The sequence below is a fragment of the Adiantum capillus-veneris genome, chromosome 16 (genome assembly GCF_014529385.1).
Source record: "Adiantum capillus-veneris isolate H3 chromosome 16, ASM1452938v2, whole genome shotgun sequence".
In the NCBI taxonomy this organism is placed as follows: Eukaryota; Viridiplantae; Streptophyta; class Polypodiopsida; order Polypodiales; family Pteridaceae; genus Adiantum; species Adiantum capillus-veneris.
In genome coordinates this window covers 61,333,469-61,351,716 of record NC_140946.1, presented here as the reverse complement: position 1 = coordinate 61,351,716, position 18,248 = coordinate 61,333,469, and the positions used below count along the sequence as shown (strand labels likewise).

Below are 18,248 nucleotides of genomic sequence, written 5' to 3'. Positions count from 1 at the left end.
ATCTCTCTTGTGTGAATTATCTCAATAAACCACTCTAATCTCTATTTAAGTACTCATTTATTTCTAGCAATGTACACAAGCATTCAACGTTCATAATATCTCAATATATAGTGCTTTGGACCTTAATTCATTAAATTAAGGTTAAGATGCGGGCATCAATCATCAATCATAAATCACAATAAATAGTTCGAATAATTGCATAAATCCAAGTTGTCTAAGTAATATGCCCTTTTACGATCCACAATTGCTCCCAAAAATTCTATGGTTCACACTAAGAGCCGAATCTTGCTTTGAGGTAAAACAATTAGTGAGATTAACAAGGTAAACTTTCAAGTGCATCACACACTTTCCCTTACAAGATAATGACTCACAAAATGCAAAGTACTTGGAAGATTAATAAAGTTCAAGAACGTGTTTGCTTCATTCTGTGGAAATATAGTTCCCTAAGTGTGACAAGGAGGGAAGAATATTAAAATACACACCACTAATTTTATTAGTACTTAATGGAGGTAGTATAGAGACACCTAGAAAAGAAAAACGTTATTTTGGTTGTTGGGGTGGTGGGGGGTGGGGGGGGAGGGGGGGTATATTTAGTTGCAAAGATCACATCATATTTCTCATAATACCTTGATTGATATTCTTCTTGATGCTCTATCTTAGAAAATACAATTTTTGAGGTTTTTCAGGGATTAGACACTAAAGCCCCCATTATTAGTATTTTTACAGTAAATCACAAGGACACATAAGCAAGATTCCAAATATTTGTCTCACAATTGGGGGACTGGGTTCAATCTCCCTTTTGGAGACGTCTACTTATTGGCCCCTTTACCCTAGTGGGACTCACCTTATGTAGGCCAAAAAAGAGGGCTATGGGTTAGAATGAATAAGGCAATTAGAAAGGAGGGTTAAAATGAGGACATTATACAATTGAATTTGCTCTTTCCAAATGATGGAATAAAAGAGATCACTAGGCCTATACTAGGAATTTTTGGCGGACTGATGGAAACCTGCTGGCGACGAATTTGGCAATCACACCTTCTGCAAACACCTGCCACCAACAAAGAACAAGAAAAGAAGAGAATTTGAGAGGTCGGGCCTTCATTATGGAGCAGCTGCGCAACCATAGCCTTACCTTCTGCCACAGTATGATCGTTGCCAAGCTCCCCATTATGAGCAGCCACAGTCGCAGGCGGAAATCGAATGACATTGCAGGTGAAGAAGAGCCTCCAGCTTCCTGAAAGCACAAGTAAGCGAAGCATCTATTAGAGGACTGTGTGTGTGTGTGTGTGTGTGTGTGTGTGTGTGTGTGTGTGTGTGTGTGAACGTGGACTGGATGACGGAGAGGGAGATTTTGTGTGTGTGTATGTGTGTGTGTGTGTGTGTGTGTGTGTGTGTGTGAGAGAGAGAGAGAGAGAGAGAGAGAGAGAGAGAGATTGAGTTTTGTGGGGTTTTCCCACGATCAGGGGTTGTACACCAGTAGTAGGTCAGGGGGTTGTACACCAGTAGTAAAGCACCACCTAAACAATGTGCGTGCGTGCACGCATGTGCATGAATGTGTGTGTGTGTGGAGGAGGGGAAGAGCGGAAATACCTGATACAGGGTCCATACAGGGGACGAAGAATTCACACTGTTGAACTGCTCACTTGCAACATGCCACAGACTAGTAAAACCACTCGGTGGAAGCAGCAGTAGTACAGACATCAACACCATTAGAGATCCATAAAAGACCTGAAACAAAAAAGATGCGCTTTAGAAGTGTCTCATTTAGTTATATACGTATACATTCTTATTAGGTCAAAAGCTGTGCATAATTGAAGCCCTTTACAGTATGTTTCTTAGAGCATTCAAATTTCACGAGAGGGAGTTGGAGTTCGAGAGTGCTATCCCTCTAGATTTTATCGTAGTGTCACTCCAAATTAGTTCGGGGCACGATTGAAGAGTATCAAGGTCTTGATTTGAACTTGATGTAGTGAATTGGACAAGCATAGTTTATTGAAGAAGCATCCAAAGCAAGAAGCAATATTTATGTATGTACTACAGGAGCATCCGTCATAAAATTGAATGGTGGTCCTATTTTCTATTGTTTTTGTGGAACTTGTCGATAGGATGTAACTATATTTTCAGAACGTACATAGACATTGTATGTTCATCTATTGTTAAGAGTTTAGGTGGGTTATCTCTTCGATCCAGAGAGCGAGGGCTTGTCTTTGGAGAACCTGCGTGATGATAGGGATTGTGTGAGTTCTTTATTATTAAGAGTCTTGGTGGGTCATCCCTTGGGTTTATGTCTAGATCCCGGGAGTGAGGGCTTATTTGTGGCTATGCCTGGCCTTGTGTTGTTCTCTCTTGTTTGGGTCCAGGACATTTTCACAAATTTTATCTAGTGGGACTTTGTTTTGGTTGTCTTAGTTCAAAAGACACCGTGTTTTGGGGCAGCGACTATTCATATTTCCCATATTTTGGGGTTGTTAGTTTTGGGGAGTTAGGTCATTGGACCTCTAACTTGGGCCCAACGTACAAAGGTGCCCCACAAGGCTTGTCCTCTCTCTCTCTCTCTCTCTCTCTCTCTCTCTCTCTCTCTCTCTCTCTTCTGCCATACTCCCATCATCTTTTTTTTTCCCTTTTTAAAAAAGAAAGCACATTGCTGATTCTCTATTACTTTGACTCCCTGTAGGTGCCCAAGAGGTGCCTACCTACAAGGAAGTAAATCTGATGCAACCGCCCAAAGGCAAAGTACAAGGCTGCCAGAAGCATAGAACCTTTAAAGACATTTGGATTATCTTCTACTTTCGCTTCTTCGACTACTTCTTCAGGGCAGGCAACATCGTTGGTCATTACACAAGCCATGGTTAATTCTTGGAATGAGATTAATAGCAAGGTGTTTTCCAAATCACTTTTTATGTATTTTCATTCAGCACATGAGGTTTGGTACAAGTGCCTTGCTTTAGAGAAGACTTTGTTGAGCCTTCAGTTCTCACAATTCTCTTCCCTTCAGGCCCTGATTATTCGCATGTAGCAATCTTGTTGTATCTAGCAAGATCATTTCTACAGATTTGGCTACTAGATTGTTGGCCAAGCTTCCCTCTTCAAATGATTCTCTCTATTGGTCTCTCTTTGCCTGTTTATCACTTGCGAGGATATGCTACTTGCGTTGCAGCAAATTTCTTAGCATATTCTAGATAGAGCTAGCTCTGCACTACTGCGCGATATACGACTTGGGCGGTTGCTCGTGGGGGTGGAGCTACCCAACAAAATCAACCTAATGTTATTCATACCTATCGTGGAAGACTAAGAACATACAACAACTACATGTTATCGAAGACGGCGTGATCGTCACAAATATGGGACCAAGACAGCCTATACCCTTGCTACTTTCAATGCCTTGGCTGAGATTTTTATCCGTTGCAATGATTTCCCTCTAGCCTCTTCATTGCCTTTACCATCGGTTTATTGTCGACCTCGAGAGTCGACGGCCTTCTCCTTTGTCCAAGTGTCCTGCTTCAGGGGGTACCTCTTCTTCGTCCCTCTCGGCCTTCTTTACCCTAGCCGATGGCTTTGATACGCTCATCTTTGGCACTTCTGTTCCATCCTCTTCCACCACTTGTTCCCTTGCTTGGCCATTTTCTCAAGCTTCCATGTTCGACCTGATTAGTGCAACCTCCATCATGATTTGGTGTTGAAAGGTTCGTCGTTTTCGACTTGGCACTCATTTTGGTTCTTTAGATTTGTCAGGACTTGAGTATTTTTCTCCGCATGGGTTTCTGATGTTTGGCAGCATACAGGCTTTGTGCGGTCCCGAGACAACTTGTCTTTCTCTTGCTCTGACTACAGAGTAGGAGGACTGAATCTATCTTGGATAGATCGCTCCTACGCCAGTGACCACACATGTGACATGGGTGGATCTGTTTGCATTCTAGCAGGGACTACTTTTCCCAACCATGTGCCTATGATAGACAGACAGAGGAGGGGGAGTACGATGCTACGCATCCTTGAGGGGCTCTTGCTGGATCCAAATCTTAGAGAGCTTGTGGTGACACTTTGGATAGAGAGTTTGGATTCGCAGGACACCCCAGCTAGTAGCGTGGCCTCTGGACTCGTTGAGCTTAGTCGCTTCTTCCTCCACGAGTCTACAGATCACTTGGCTCCAGCTAGGGAGGAGAAGCGTCTTCGACGGGGCATTGTTTCCTTGTAGAAGATGCACGAGCACCACCCAGACAGTCCTTGGTTGGAGGAGCAGATGCAGCAGGCTCGATAGGAGCTGACTAGCATTGAGGAGCGGTGCCATCAGTTTGCCTTCCATCGACAGGCATCTCAGTGGACCCAGTGGGTCACAGAGTTACTGGGGAGTTCTTTGAGAAAGTGGGGCCCTGCCATGCGCACACTAGTGTGAGCCAGTTAAGGAGACCCGACGGGTTAGTTGCCTCAGAGCCTGAGGATAAGCGTGCAGTTGCTACCGAATTCTATCGTGATTTGCTGTCAGTTGAGCCTTGGTCAGAGAGTTAGGATGCATGCAGAGAGCAAGTTTGGGCGCAAATGCCTAGCCTTGTTACTGAGGAGATGCGTCAGAGACTAGAGCAACTAGAGGAGCTCCATGAGGCCCTCAGAGCACTCCCCCGAGGTAGTTGTCCAAGGGAGGGTGGTTGGACTCTCAGCTTCTTTTTGGAGTACTGGCACTTGCTTGGTTTGGATCTCTGCAACGCCTATCAATACATCTTGCACACTGGAGAGATGCCTGAAAGCACGAGTGAGGGCTTGATCTACCTTATTCCCAAGGAGGGACGTTCCTTCGATGAGATTTGGCAGTGGCGACCCATCACCATTCTCAACTTAGCCTACAAAATTCTAGCAAAGACTCTGTGTTTGAGGATCCAACCACTTCTTACGGAGCATTATACATGGGACCCAGGCAAGTTTTGTAAAGATGACAACATTTTCACCTTTTGGGAGGCGTCTGTCCTCGCGCGTCGTACTCCTCGACTTTGAGAAGGCTTACAATAGAGTCGACTTGGACTTTTTGGAGGGCACTTTACGCAGGATGGGTTTCTCAGATGCTTGGATCAGAGGTGTGTCAGCTCTCTACAGGTGTGCGCATAGTCAGGTGCTATTGGCAGGGGACAGAGGGGAACGCTTCATGCTCGTGCGTTTGGTCAGACAGGGTTGCCCTCTAGCCCCCTTTCTATTTCTTTTCTATGTTGAGGCGATGAGCAGATTTTTGACTTCACAACAGGTTGGCTTGTGTGGTTTAGAGTTGCCTATTAGGGGAGACCAGTTACTTGACGTTGAGTTTGTTGACGACTCAACCATGTACTTGGGAGGGCCAGAAGGCCACTCTACATAGGTGTGAGAAGGCTCTTGAGGTGTTTTGTTGTGCATCGGGAGCACTGATCAACTGGAGGAAGACGATGCCTTTTTGGGTTGGCAGTGCTCCTATGCTTGATTGGTCGCCAGGTGAGGGCTTCAGGTGCATTCGCCTAGGGACTCCAATACGCTGTCTGGGTTGTTAGGTTGGCTTGGACTTGTCCCCTGAGCAGTAGACTGTCACAAATTGATGACGTGGTAAAACATTACGGAACCCCTCGTTTACGTTGATCTGGCAGGCTGTACGGACGTCGCAAATCACGTTGGACTGCTGACGTGGCTCAACTTACAGATTTTCGTGAAACATGCTGACATGTGCTGACCGTTCCGTACGGATTTTCGCGTTTTTCGCTGGCAGCTTTTGGGCCAGGAAGCTTTTCATGCACTGCTTTTGAGAGGCCACGGGCCTTTAAATATGTACCTAGGGCCACTCTTTCTCTCAGACTTACGGACGAGCAGTTGAGCAGAGAGGATTCTCGAACTTTGTACTTTGCTCAAGCATTTATATAAAAATAATACCAAAAGGGGCGCTAGACTTTGGGGCCAATACCTCTGGGCACGGAACTACGCTGGGCCGTGTCGTCTCTATTTAAGTGATAAAAATCTATGAAGTGTTTTAAGTGATTCCCTCATGTGTTGTGCCAAATTTACAACTTGACGTTCCAAGTCTGTTACAGTGGTATCAGAGCTTTAGGCGTGTGCTTTTCTCAAAGCATACTGGTCCTTCCAAAGAGTAGACATAGAAATTCTATTAAAGAATCTTGTCACAAACTGGTGATGTGGCCGGCCCCTGAAATGCGCCGACAGGCTGACATGGCAGCCTGTCAAAAATCGCGCTGCAAAACGCGTTGTGACAGGCTGACGTGGCAGGCCATACGGATTTCCGCTATTTCCGTTGACATGCTGACGTGTGAGTGTACGGACGCCTGTAAATTACGTTGGCTGATTTCTGGCAGCTTTTGAACTACAGTTGTTTTTGAGTTTTGAGATTTTGAGGCTCTGCTTTTGGGCATCCCTTGTAACAATAAATAAGTTTGTTGGGGCCTCATTACTCAGAGCATCTGGACGCAGAGTCTGAGTGAGAGTCCCCACAGACTCCCTTGTACTTTGCGCCAAGATTAATATAAAATGAAATACCGAAAGGGGCGCCAATCCTTGGGGCCAATACCTTTGGGCACGGAACTACACCGGGCCGTATCGTCCTTTTGTGAATTGTTTTAAAGTGAATCTCTGCTGTGTCGCGGTAGAATCTTGACTTGGGGTGTCCAAGTTTGTTGCAGTGGTATCAGAGCACGGCCAATTTCTCTTCTGCCGAGAAATCCGATCCTTTTCTCGCGACACTTATGGCTTCCAACAAGAATCAAGCAACTTCTTCCGCATCTGTTAATGCGGGAGATCACGAAGAAGATTTTGATGATTTAACAGAGGAAGAGTACGGGCCACCTCGGCCTACTCAGTATGAACTTCAAGAGATGGAATGAACGAGATATATGAACCGCTTGGAATCATCTTCGGATGATAAAAGGGAGACTCGCTTATTGCGAGAGATTTTGGAACTCTTTTCTACCAACCTCTTCATTTAAGAAGGTCTCTCTTAAGGAATAGATTGAGCGTTTTTGCTACGGACTCCTTACAGAGATCAGAGACTACTGCCTGGAATAAAAGTCAAATTCTATTTAAGAATTGATGGGTCATGCAAAACGGTTTGCGATACATTCGGGAAATTTGACTTACCCTACTGATGAGATCTTGACACAGAGGAGCCAACAAATCTCTAACAGTGAAAGTAGAAAGAGAAAGAGTTCCCAAGAAAAGAAAGATAAGGATACACGACGCAGGCTCACTCTTTGAGAGAGGGCCAATTACATCAAAGAAGTGCCCCAAAAAGGCACAACATGAGCAAAATGAAGACAGGCCAGAGAGTTCAAGCATAGCAGAGAAACGTGGTAGAAAAGGCAAGATGACAGCAGGAGTGGTTCCAGATTGCATGGGTACTGACCCAAGCATGATTGATGAAAGTACACAACTTTGCCGAGCTTGGGGCAAAGTGAAAGATTACGAAGCCTTGATTTTCTTCGATGGAGGAGCCAAGGCCAACTTCATTTCACCCGAATCGGTGGCGCGGCTCGAGATTACACCCAAGAGGATGGGACCACTAGCAGAGGCAGTTCTAGCGGCACCCGGACGAGACATAACCATTACACCTGTCATTGGCAAAGTTCGATTGCATTGTCAGGGGTATTTGGGGCACGAGGACTTTTACATAATGCCCTTGGAAGGTTGTGACATCCTCCTAGGAGTCCCTTGGTACCATAAGAACAACGTCGTGGTTGATTATCGGGCAAAGAAAGCGACTTTCACAAAAGAAAAGGAACGAAAAATTTTACTTATGTAAAACTGAAGGGCGAGTTTGTCCCTATTGTATCGGCTTCGGCCATTTCCAAAAACACAGCCTCTTTGTTTTCCCGATCCACTTGGAAGAGTTAAATGATGAATACAGAACGAACATGTATGAACTTGATAAAGAACGCCAAGATTTTCTCCACACTCATGCCGATAGTGTCACGTGACACACACATCCCAACCCTATGTGTCCGTGGACAAGCTACACTACAGCAGGGTTGAGTCAGTTGAGTCAAGTCTAGACTAGCAATGATCTGGCACTTTTGTGAGTCTATTCGTAGACCGTGCATGCCCAGTCACTTAGCATAGATGCATATCCCCCGGTTGCACACAGCATGATCGTTGGAATTCCCATCAGAATCCATTAGCATCAGTTAGGGGAATTTTCCAATGCATTTAGCCTATTTTCCTATTTATTGGTTATTTTCACTTATTATTTTTAAGTGACTTTCCAACAAAAGTAGGTAGGGCAATTTTGCTAAGTTAATATATAAGAAAACCAAAGTTCACACTTTCTGGCAGAAGAGGCAGCAGGAGCACATGCTCAACAGGCAACTTCTCAGCAGAACCTCCCCAAGAGGCCTAGCGTTTTTGCATGAAGAACCAGCCTTTGCGTTTTGCACAGCACATCAGCCCCGGCGACTACAGCAGACAACAGATCAGCCTAGCGTTTTGCCTTTGCAGACAATCGGCGTCAGATTTACAGATTTTCAGTCCTAGCGTTTTTGAATCTGCTACAAACCCTAGCGTTTTGCAGATTCTCCGCGACGGAAGGTCAAAGAACATCAACATTTTCAGTTTTCAGCCCTTAGTACCGCAGACCAAGTCCCGAACTTCGCAGATCTCACATTCCCGCAGCAGTTCCTCGCTGCACGGTCAGTTTCCGCAAGGTTTACAGTGTCAGCCCGGAAAACGCAGATTTCAGCATCTGCGTTTTCATCGCGTCGTCGTCGCATCGTCGTCATCGACATCATCACCGACATAGAGTCAGAATTCAGCAGATAGAAGATTTGCAGAATTCAGCCCATAGCGTTTTGGACAACAGTAGAAAGATTGCAGATTTCAGCCTTGTGTCGTCGTCGTCATCGGCATAGTCCCATTGCATCAGTCCATTGCATTCGCATTGTACACCTTTCTGCAATCAAAGTAGACCACTCTCGCCGACGAGAGTGGGGCCTTCGGAGGAGGGTTTTACAACCCCTCGGTGTCGTATCTCTTCTCTCTCCTTCTCTCAGTCTCATTCACTTGCACGCACAATATCCACTCACTTTGTTCGTGATCATAGCACTCTCCATAAGACGGAAAGCTCTCTCTTTCCCCAAGAACTAAAAGGAACCTTGAGCAGTAAAGATCACTAATCTTGAGAAAATACAACATTCATTCCGCTGCACCTAACATTGGTATCAGAGCTTTGGAAGTGTTCTGCATTACTCTAGGGAAGAACCACAAGAATGTTTTTGCTTGTGATCGCACGAACCCAAGTTTACTTGGGCGTGGCGATTCCTAATCGCATTTTGTTGAAGAGTGACAGGAATCCCAAGAAAGAAGGGCTTGTCTAGCCTCCCCTTCTGTCACTTTTCACTCATTGAGAGCGGACCGTGCACTTAGCGGCCGGCCAATCGACGTGAGGTGGGAAAAAGCAACCTTGGTGTGAGCGCAAGGCTGCCAAGGGGTGCGCCCGCAGAAAGTAGTAGAACTCGGGTGAAGAGAAGATCCTTCTTCAACGCGATTTGCAAGCGAAAGAAAACCTCAAGAACCCCAAGAACCCAAGACCCTCAAGACTCAAGAACCTCAAGAACCCAAGATTCTCACGAATCAAGGATCTCAAGAACCTCAAGACCCTCAAGAACCAAGTTCCTCGCGAGCTTAAGACCCCAAAATCATAGTGCATGGTTGTCACCCGAAGCGGCATGGATACTTCGCTTGGAAGTGATGAGCATGAGAGAGGCGAAGAAGAATTTTCCCCACCAGGAGGTTTTTCCGACCCTTCCCCATCTACGACAAAGATTGCACTAAATCTTATGGAGGAGTTGGACCAAGAAAGAGAAACAGAAAGAAAAGCCTACAAAGAAGATATGGCAGCCATCGAGCGTAAGTACCAAGAAAGAAGGGCAGCCATAGAAGCAGAATTTTATTGCGAGAACAAAGCACAAATGCAAGAGTTATTGCAACTCTTTTCTCAAGCTCAGGCACAGATGCAATAGAATCGGAAAAAGGAGACTCTCGCAGTCTCTTCTTCTCCAAAGCAGGATATACAGGATTTGCATGATTGTTTGAAGCATGATGATGATTTGAATGATATTGCTAAGCATGATGATTTGAATGACAATGATAAGCATGATGATTTGCATAATGATTTGGATGACAATGACAAGCATGATGATTTGCATGATCAAGATGTGATTTCTCACAAGCATGATGAGTTGCATGAAGATGATGTGATTGTTCACAAGGATGATGTGTTAGTTGATGCTTTTGCTAGCGAAGCTAACCTCGTTGTAGATTCGATCAATCACGAAGAAGCGATCTTGGCTTTCGAGTCGAGGTCCAAAGAACCCCCACAGGACGATTCGATCATTCAAGAAGAAGAGATCTTGGCTCTCGAGCCTAGGTCCACAGAACCCCTTCAAGAAGAACCGATCTTGGCTCTCGAGCCTTGGTCCAAAGAACCCTCACAGGAAGTATTATGTGTTCACATGATTGATACGCACGCATTGTTTGAGTGTTTCATTCGTGAAGGTTTCCTGTATGTTAGTCAGCATCGTTATGTGATCCCTTTTCCTAGACATGACATATTGTATGTTGAGCACGTTTCTCTCATGGATGAGCACGAATGTATGCGGATTGTGCATGAAAAGCTGAAAAGTTTGTATGTAAGGAAGTCACATTCCATGTCTCTTCCTTGGCATGACACCGTTTCCGACAGAGCACATGATAGTATGAGCACCAAGCATGGGTTTCTCCGTTGTGAATTGCCACAGTTGATTGCTCTAGATCATAAGCGAAAGATTCGATCTCATTGTTTGCTTGTGGTTGATGAACGGGTTGTCACTCCGTCTCTATGTTCATCTACATTGCATACACAATCTTTAGCGAAGACTAGATTTTTTTCCTTCGCTTTACATGGAATAGGTATGTTCATGGTTTTGTGTTGGAGATGGTTTCAGGAATTTTCAGCCATGGAGATTCTTGAAGGCGGAAGAAGCAGGACTCTATACGAAGTTGAAGCATCAAAAGAGCCACAGAAGACTTTGAGTCGCTTTCGGCATGGCCCAAAGAAGCAAGCATTGCAGACCTTTATGAAGTTCAAGTACCGCACGACCCACACATCAGAGTGGGCCGGCGAAGAGTCCCTTCCAAGATTCCGGATGTTGTTGGCTATCTCCCTCGACGCCATACAGTTCCGTACGAGTACCTCACTTTGAAAAGGAGGAGATGTCACGTGACACATTGCAACCCTATGTGTCCGTGGACAAGCTACACTACAACGGGGTTGAGTCAGTTGAGTCAAGTCTAGATTAGCAGTGATCTGGCAATTTTGTGAGTCTATTCGTAGACCGTGCATGCCCAGTCACTTAGCATAGATGCATATCCTCCGATTGCACACAGCATGATCGTCGGAATTCCCATCAAAATCCATTAGCATTAGTTAGGGGAATTTTCCAGTGCATTTAGCCTATTTTCCTATTTATTGGTTATTTTCACTTATTATTTTTAAGTGACTTTCCAACAAAAGTAGGTAGGGCAATTTTGCTAAGTTAATATATAAGCAAACCAAAGTTCACACTTTCTTGCAGAAGAGGCAGTAGGAGCACATGCTCAACAGGCAACTTCTCAGCAGAACCCCCCCAAGAGGCCTAGCGTTTTTGCATGAAGAACCAGCCCTGGCGTTTTGCACAGCAGATCAGCCCCGGCGACTACAACAGACAACAGATCAGCCTAGCGTTTTGCCTTTGCAGACAATCGGCGTCAGATTTACAGATTTTCAGCCCTAACGTTTTTGCATCTGCTACAAACCCTAGCGTTTTGCAGATTCTCCACGACGGAAGGTCAAAGAACATCAGCGTTTTCAGTTTTCAGCCCTTGGTACCCGCAGATCAAGTCCCGAACCTCGCAGATCTCACCTTCCCGCAGCAATTCCTCGCTGCACAGTCAGTTTCCGCAAGGTTTACAGTTTCAGCCTGGAAAACGCAGATTTCAGCATATGTGTTCTCAGCGCGTCGTCGTCGCATCGTCGTCATTGACATCGTCACCGACATAGAGTCAGAATTCAGCAGATAGAAGATTTGCAGATTTCAGCCAATAGCGTTTTGGACAACAGTAGAAAGATTGCAGATTTCAGTCTTGTGTCGTCGTCGTCATCACCGTCGTCGTCATCGGCATAGTCCCATTGCGTCAGTCCATTGCATTCGCATTGTACACCTTTCTGCAATCAAAATAGACCACTCTCGCCGACGAGAGCGGGGCCTTCGGAGGAGGGTTTTACAACCCCTCGGTGTCGTATCTCTTCTCTCTCCTTCTCTCCGTCTCATTCACTTGCACGCACAATATTCACTCACTTTGTTCGTGATCATAGCACTCTCCATAAGACGGAAAGCTCTCTCTTTCCCTAAGAACTAAAAGGAACCTTGAGCAGTAAAGATCACTAATCTTGAGAAAATACAACATTCATTCTGCAGCACCTAACTGATAGCTTTTCTGAGGGCCTGCCAGGCGAGTTGCCACAATCTCGTCCTGAGGATCACACTATTGATTTGATACCTGGAAGCACACCACCGAACCGGCCACCTTACCGTGTTAGCCGAGCCCAGAATGAAGAGATTATGAACCAAGTGAAAGACCTTCTGGAAAAGGGTCTTATCCAGCCGAGTACCTCACCTTACTGCTCTCCGATGTTGTTGGTTTTAAAGAAACACGGATCTTGGAGAATGTGCATTGATTACAGAGCTCTCAATGAAATCACCATCATGAACAGATTTCGATTCCAAGGATCGATGATATTCTTAACCGACTACAGGGATCCTCTTGTTTCAACAGCATTGATTTGAAAAGCGGATATGATCAGATCCGAATCGCGCCGGCAAATGTCTATAAGATAGGCTTTCGGACGAGCTTTGGTTTATATGAATTTTTGGTGTTGCATGTTGGCCTTACCAATGCTCCAACGACTTTTAGCCGAATGATGAATAGCATTTTCAGAGAGTATAGATCATTCGTGGCACTTTCTTTGATGAAATTATAGTCTTCTCCAAGGATGAAGCAGAACATAGACACCACCTGGTACAGGTCTTTCAGGCATTGTGAGATCACAAGTTAGTTATCAATGCCAAAAAGAGTGAATTTTTCTTGCCGGAGATACACTTTTTTGGACATATCGTCTCAGCGGCAGAAGTTCAAATAGACCCCGCCAAGATTGAGACTATACGTGATTGGCCTGATTTGAAGAATGTTCATGAAGTTAGAAGCTTCTTGGGCTTATGTTCTTACCATCGGCGGTTCATTTGAAAGTTTGCAGAGGTAGCTTCCCCTTTGCACATTCTGACACAGAAAGGAGTCCCTTTCTGTAAGGACCCACAAAGGTGACTGCCTTTCAGACACTGAAAGAGAAATTGACTATTGGACCAGTATTGACTATGCCGAATTTGCAAAAGTCATTCGAAGTATATTGTGATGCTTGTGGTTGTAGTCTGGGTGCGCTCTTAATGCAAGAAGGCCATGTCATTGCCTATGAGAACCGATTGTTTTCAAGGCCAGAATTGACAGCACAGATTTATGAGAAAGAGCTTTTGGAGGTTATCCATGCTCTTACTCAGTGGCAACATTACCTACTTGGAGCCAATTTTACGGTCTTCACTGATCATCAGAGTTTATGCTACTTCTTGTCACAGAAGCAGCTTTCGAAAAAGCAGATGCGGTGGGCTAACATCTTGTCACAGTTTCACTTCCAGATTGTCCATGTACAGGGACAAAAGAACTTGGTGGTTGATGCTTTGTCCCGCAAGATGTTAGTCTTGGCTATTTCCGCGATTCATCATAGAAGCTTCGAGGACATGGTTGATTACTACGCCATAGATCCAGATTTTTCAGATGTATTCACTCGACTATAGAATGGGGAGGTGGTAGCGGGATATTCTATACATGATGGCTACTTAATGAAGAAAACGATGTTGTGCGTTACACAACCGTTGAGGGAAAAGGTTCTGACTAAATGCCATTGTCCACCTTTTACGGGTCACCGCGGCATCGACACCACCTTGAAAGGTGTGGAGCGTTACTTCTTTTGGCCGAGACTCAAGAAGGATGTGGACGACTTTGTACGCAGTTGCTTGGTATGCCAAAAGGTCAAGTTAAACAGGCATAAAGCATAGGGTTTGTTACAGGCTTTACCCATTCCCACCCGCCCCTAGGAAAGTATTGCTATGGATTTCATTTTTTATCTTTCGTAGACAGAGTGGGCAGGATGGCATTTGGACTGTCATCGACAGATTTAGCAAGCAAGCTCACTTCATTCTAGTGAAAAAAGAAGTCAAGCCGGATCGTTTAGCGAGACTGTTCATTGCTCAGATTTTGAGATTACATGGCATGCCTGAGACAATAGTCTCTGACAGAGATCCCCGACTCACGAGTTTGTTTTGGAAGGCTATTTGGGAGAACATTGGTACATGGTGCAGTTCTCGTTAGCTTTCCACTCGCAGACAGATGGGCATTTGGGCATAGTCTACTCCGATAGAATGAATCTAGTGCAACGCATTTGCACAAGATGGGAGTCACTCCGCTCCTTGTCAACGGATTACCCCGATTTTAAATAGTCACTGATGTCCTTGTTTGGGTTTCAAGGATACTGATGGGCTGACAATATTCTGTTGTATGACTTTATGAACTGGAATTCTTGGAAATAAAAATGAAAATGACTGATTTGTACTTGACTTATTTGAGTGCAAGAACTGAAAGACGGAATGACTGCAGCAGTTCAATCTTATAAATCTCTATAGACATGATTGCAATAAGGATTAGTTAATTGGACATCTGAGATGTCCCGAATGGATGTAGATGCGATTACTAAATACGTTGCCGATTAATCATGGTCTGAGATTTGGAATGAATTTGTATGTGATTCGTCATGTGATGTCCTGTGATGTGACTGTCGATTTGTACAAGTGCTAGATGTGTTGTGTCTGGTGTGTCGGTACTAACAGTCAGTGTCTACTAAGACACTTTATGGCATCTGTTTGTTTTGTAGGCATAATCAAGGGCGACTACAATTCTTTCAAGAGGGGGGTATGTCACAAACTAGTGACGTGGCTGGACCCTGAAATGCGCCGATAGGCTGACGTGGCAGCAGTCCCAAAAATCGCGTCGCAAAACGCGCTGACTGGTTGAGATGGCAGGTTGTACGGATTTTGGCTATTTCGCTGACATGTTCATGTGGCAGTGTACGGACTCCCATAAATTACGCTGGCTGATTTCTGGCAGCTTTTGGACTACAGTTGCTTTTGAGTTTGAGATTTTGGGGCTCTGCTTTTGGGCATCCCTTGAAATAATAAATAAGTTTGTTGGGGCCTCATTACTCAAAGTATCTGGACGCAGAGTCTGAGTGAGAGTCCCCGCAGATTCACTTGTACTTTGCACCAAGATTAATATAAAAAGAAATACCGAAAGGGGCGCCAGTCTTTGGGGCCAATACCTCTGGGCACGGAACTACGCCGGGCCGTGTCGTTCTTTTTTTAACTGTTTTAAAGTGAATCTTTGTAATGTCACGGTAGAATCATGACTTGGGGTGTCCAAGTTTGTTACAATCTTCATGTCTAGACGTGGGACTTATTAGTCACTCCCACCCTTACTTCATCGTGCATCGGACGCGTTCCCATCTTCATCGCTTTGTCGTACAGGGCATAAACCATAAGGAATTCAAAATCACTTGCAAGAGAAAAAGGCGTTCGTTTTGCCCTAAAAAACTCTAAAAACATGTATTTTGATGCTCTTTTGTGTTGTAGAAACTTTTAAAAATCTCTTCGACGGCTGAAAATTTAGATATGCGATAGAAGGCAAACTTAATGCTCTCAACAAGCTCTACGCATTGACGTGAACAAATTTTATATCCAACAGTTTTGTAAAATTAGGGTTTTTGCAAAAAAATTCAGCAGGTGCATGGAATTAATGTTTTTGGAAGATCCTGTTATTTGTGTACAGATAACAGGTGAAATCGAGGATGAGATGGTGAGGAATTTGCATATGAAAGCAATTGGGAGCAATGACGGCTCAAGAATGAATCTGATCACGATTCAACATAAGAATCATGAATTTTGTTTGAAATTTGAATGAATGGTGATGATGAATGATGAAATAAGATTATAGTACATCAAGATTCCCATATGAATGAGATGATTGGATACTGTGGGGAGCGCATCAAAAGTTCTAGAGGATGAAATCACAAGGATCTAGGTGCATCAAGACTCTGGACGCATGAGATAACTAGACTGAATGATTAAAAAGTTGTGAACTAAGTGAACGGTAAAGTGAACAGCGGTTCTTAGGATTGTTGACAGGGCACAGCGTACGGATTTCCACAAAACGCGTTGAGATGTGCTGACGTGGCAGCGTACAGATTTCCATGTTTTTTACTGGCAGCTTTTGAGCCAAGAAGCTTTTGATCATGAAGCTTTTCACGTATTGCTTTTGAGAGGCCATGGGCCTATAAATATGTACCTAGGGCCACTCTTTCTCTCAGACTTGCTAACAAACAGTTGAGTAGAGAGGACCTTTGTACTTTGTACTTTGCTCAAGTATTAATATAAAATTAAATACCGAAAGGGGCACTAGACTTTGGGGCCAATACCTCTAGGCACGAAACTACGTCGGGCCGTGTCGACTATTAACTGCGATAAAAGTTTGTTTAGTGTTTTAAGTGATTCTCTTTTGTGTTGTGCCAGATTTACGACTTGACTTGTCCAAGCTTGTTACATAGACTGCTCCCCTCCATTAGGAGGAAACTGCTTCATTTGAGTTCGGCATGGCTTTCTTCGGCAGACATAGTTGGTGGCTACTATGTGGTACATCACATCTTGCTAGATCTTCTCGAGCATCCTGTATCAGCCAACTAGAGAGGCTGATCAGGAACTTTTTGCGTCAAAAGGAGTGACACCCAGTTAGCCCAGGCCAAAGTGGCCTGGCAGGTCATCACCTTACCTTGTTCTCAGGAGGGGCTGGTGATCATTGCCCCTGCACAGCAGAGCAGAGCCCTCCTTGGAAAGTTTGTGGCCAGAGGACTGGTTTCAGGGAAGGAGCCTTGGAAGGAGTTATTGCTTCACCGGCTTCGAGCTGGAGTTCCCCATGTGCACGGCCCTTGGAACCCTTCCATCAGGTGGATTTTTATAGAGATGCACAGTTGGTCTGAGCAGGAGGTTGGAGGATCAGTTTGCTGCCACCCTGCTTAGGTCTTAGGAGCAGTTGAGGAGTGGCCTAGAGCAGCATCAACCCACTTGCATAGAGAAGCGTTTGAGGTAGCCCCTTGTTTGGAACCTTATGGTTAGCTCTTAGAGAGGCCACCTTGTTGGTGGTAGGCCTCATGTTTCTTGGGGTCCCATGGCAGAGGGTCCAGCACGCACTCTCGACGATTGGCTTCAGTTTTCAGGATTAATCGAGGAGGTTGAGAGCATCCAACTACGAGGCATGAGGGGGGTGCACAACATGTGTTAGGATATTACAGAGGCTTTACCAATTGAGTGGCTCACCCCTCTAGAGACAACAGCTCCCAAATGGATGGGGGCATTCACACGACTGGAGATCCTCATTGTAGTTCGAGCTTGCTCGGAGACCGTATCCCACATGTTCTTTGAGGTTCAGGGAGAGGGTCGCCTTCACAGAGGCTAAATAGAGGCTCCTCGGGTTGCAGAGTGTTGCTTTTAGAGGATACTAGTTGTGGCCATTTGTGGGAGGACCTGTATCATAGATCCCAAGTCGGCAGCTCTTGAGACAGGCCACTGGCGGCTTTGGGCTTTGGGAGAGCTGCCCTTTGGCACGAGTACAGTGGGATTTTGGAGAGTGGTTCTGGATGGATTCTTTCGCTTCACTTGATCACCTTGGGATCTCCTTTTCCAGTACACAGTTCGACTGGGACGTCACATACTGGTAGCACGAAGAGAGACTCATCCTCCTGCAATACTTCATTGGCAGGAGGACGGTCTCACAGTTGAGTTCTTAGCAAGTTTTTGGGAGCAGTTGTGGGATTGGAAGCAACTGAGGAGAGTTACTTTGTTCTAGTGGCTAGTTGCACACAGAGCTATAGTAGTTGGGAGTTGGCTAGTACACAGTGGCTTCTTGGTAGCCTGTGCAGCTTGTGGCCATCCTTCGGAGAGTCGGCGTCACTGTCTGTGGGACTGCCCCATGGCACATCAGGTTTGGCCTCTGGTTCTTCGGCTGATGCCAGCTCTTTCCACAGCTCGACAATACACTTGGGGGGTGCTGCAGCCTGGTCCACTCTCACGGGG

The 18,248-nt window shown here is 45.1% G+C and overlaps 1 protein-coding gene across 1 annotated transcript in view; it reads right to left on the bottom strand.

The window, feature by feature from the left end:
• Nucleotides 1-613: 613 nt before the first annotated feature.
• The window catches only part of LOC147439145 (uncharacterized), a 144,193-nt gene continuing 126,558 nt past the window's right edge, over nucleotides 614-18,248 (bottom strand). The window contains exons 22-24 of the mRNA XM_086485052.1: nucleotides 1,591-1,728; nucleotides 1,133-1,234; nucleotides 614-1,048 (exon numbers count right to left, since the gene is read on the bottom strand). Coding sequence (XP_086341178.1) covers nucleotides 974-1,048; nucleotides 1,133-1,234; nucleotides 1,591-1,728 — 315 coding nt within the window. The 3' untranslated portion in view covers nucleotides 614-973. The remainder of the gene's footprint in view (nucleotides 1,049-1,132; nucleotides 1,235-1,590; nucleotides 1,729-18,248) is intronic.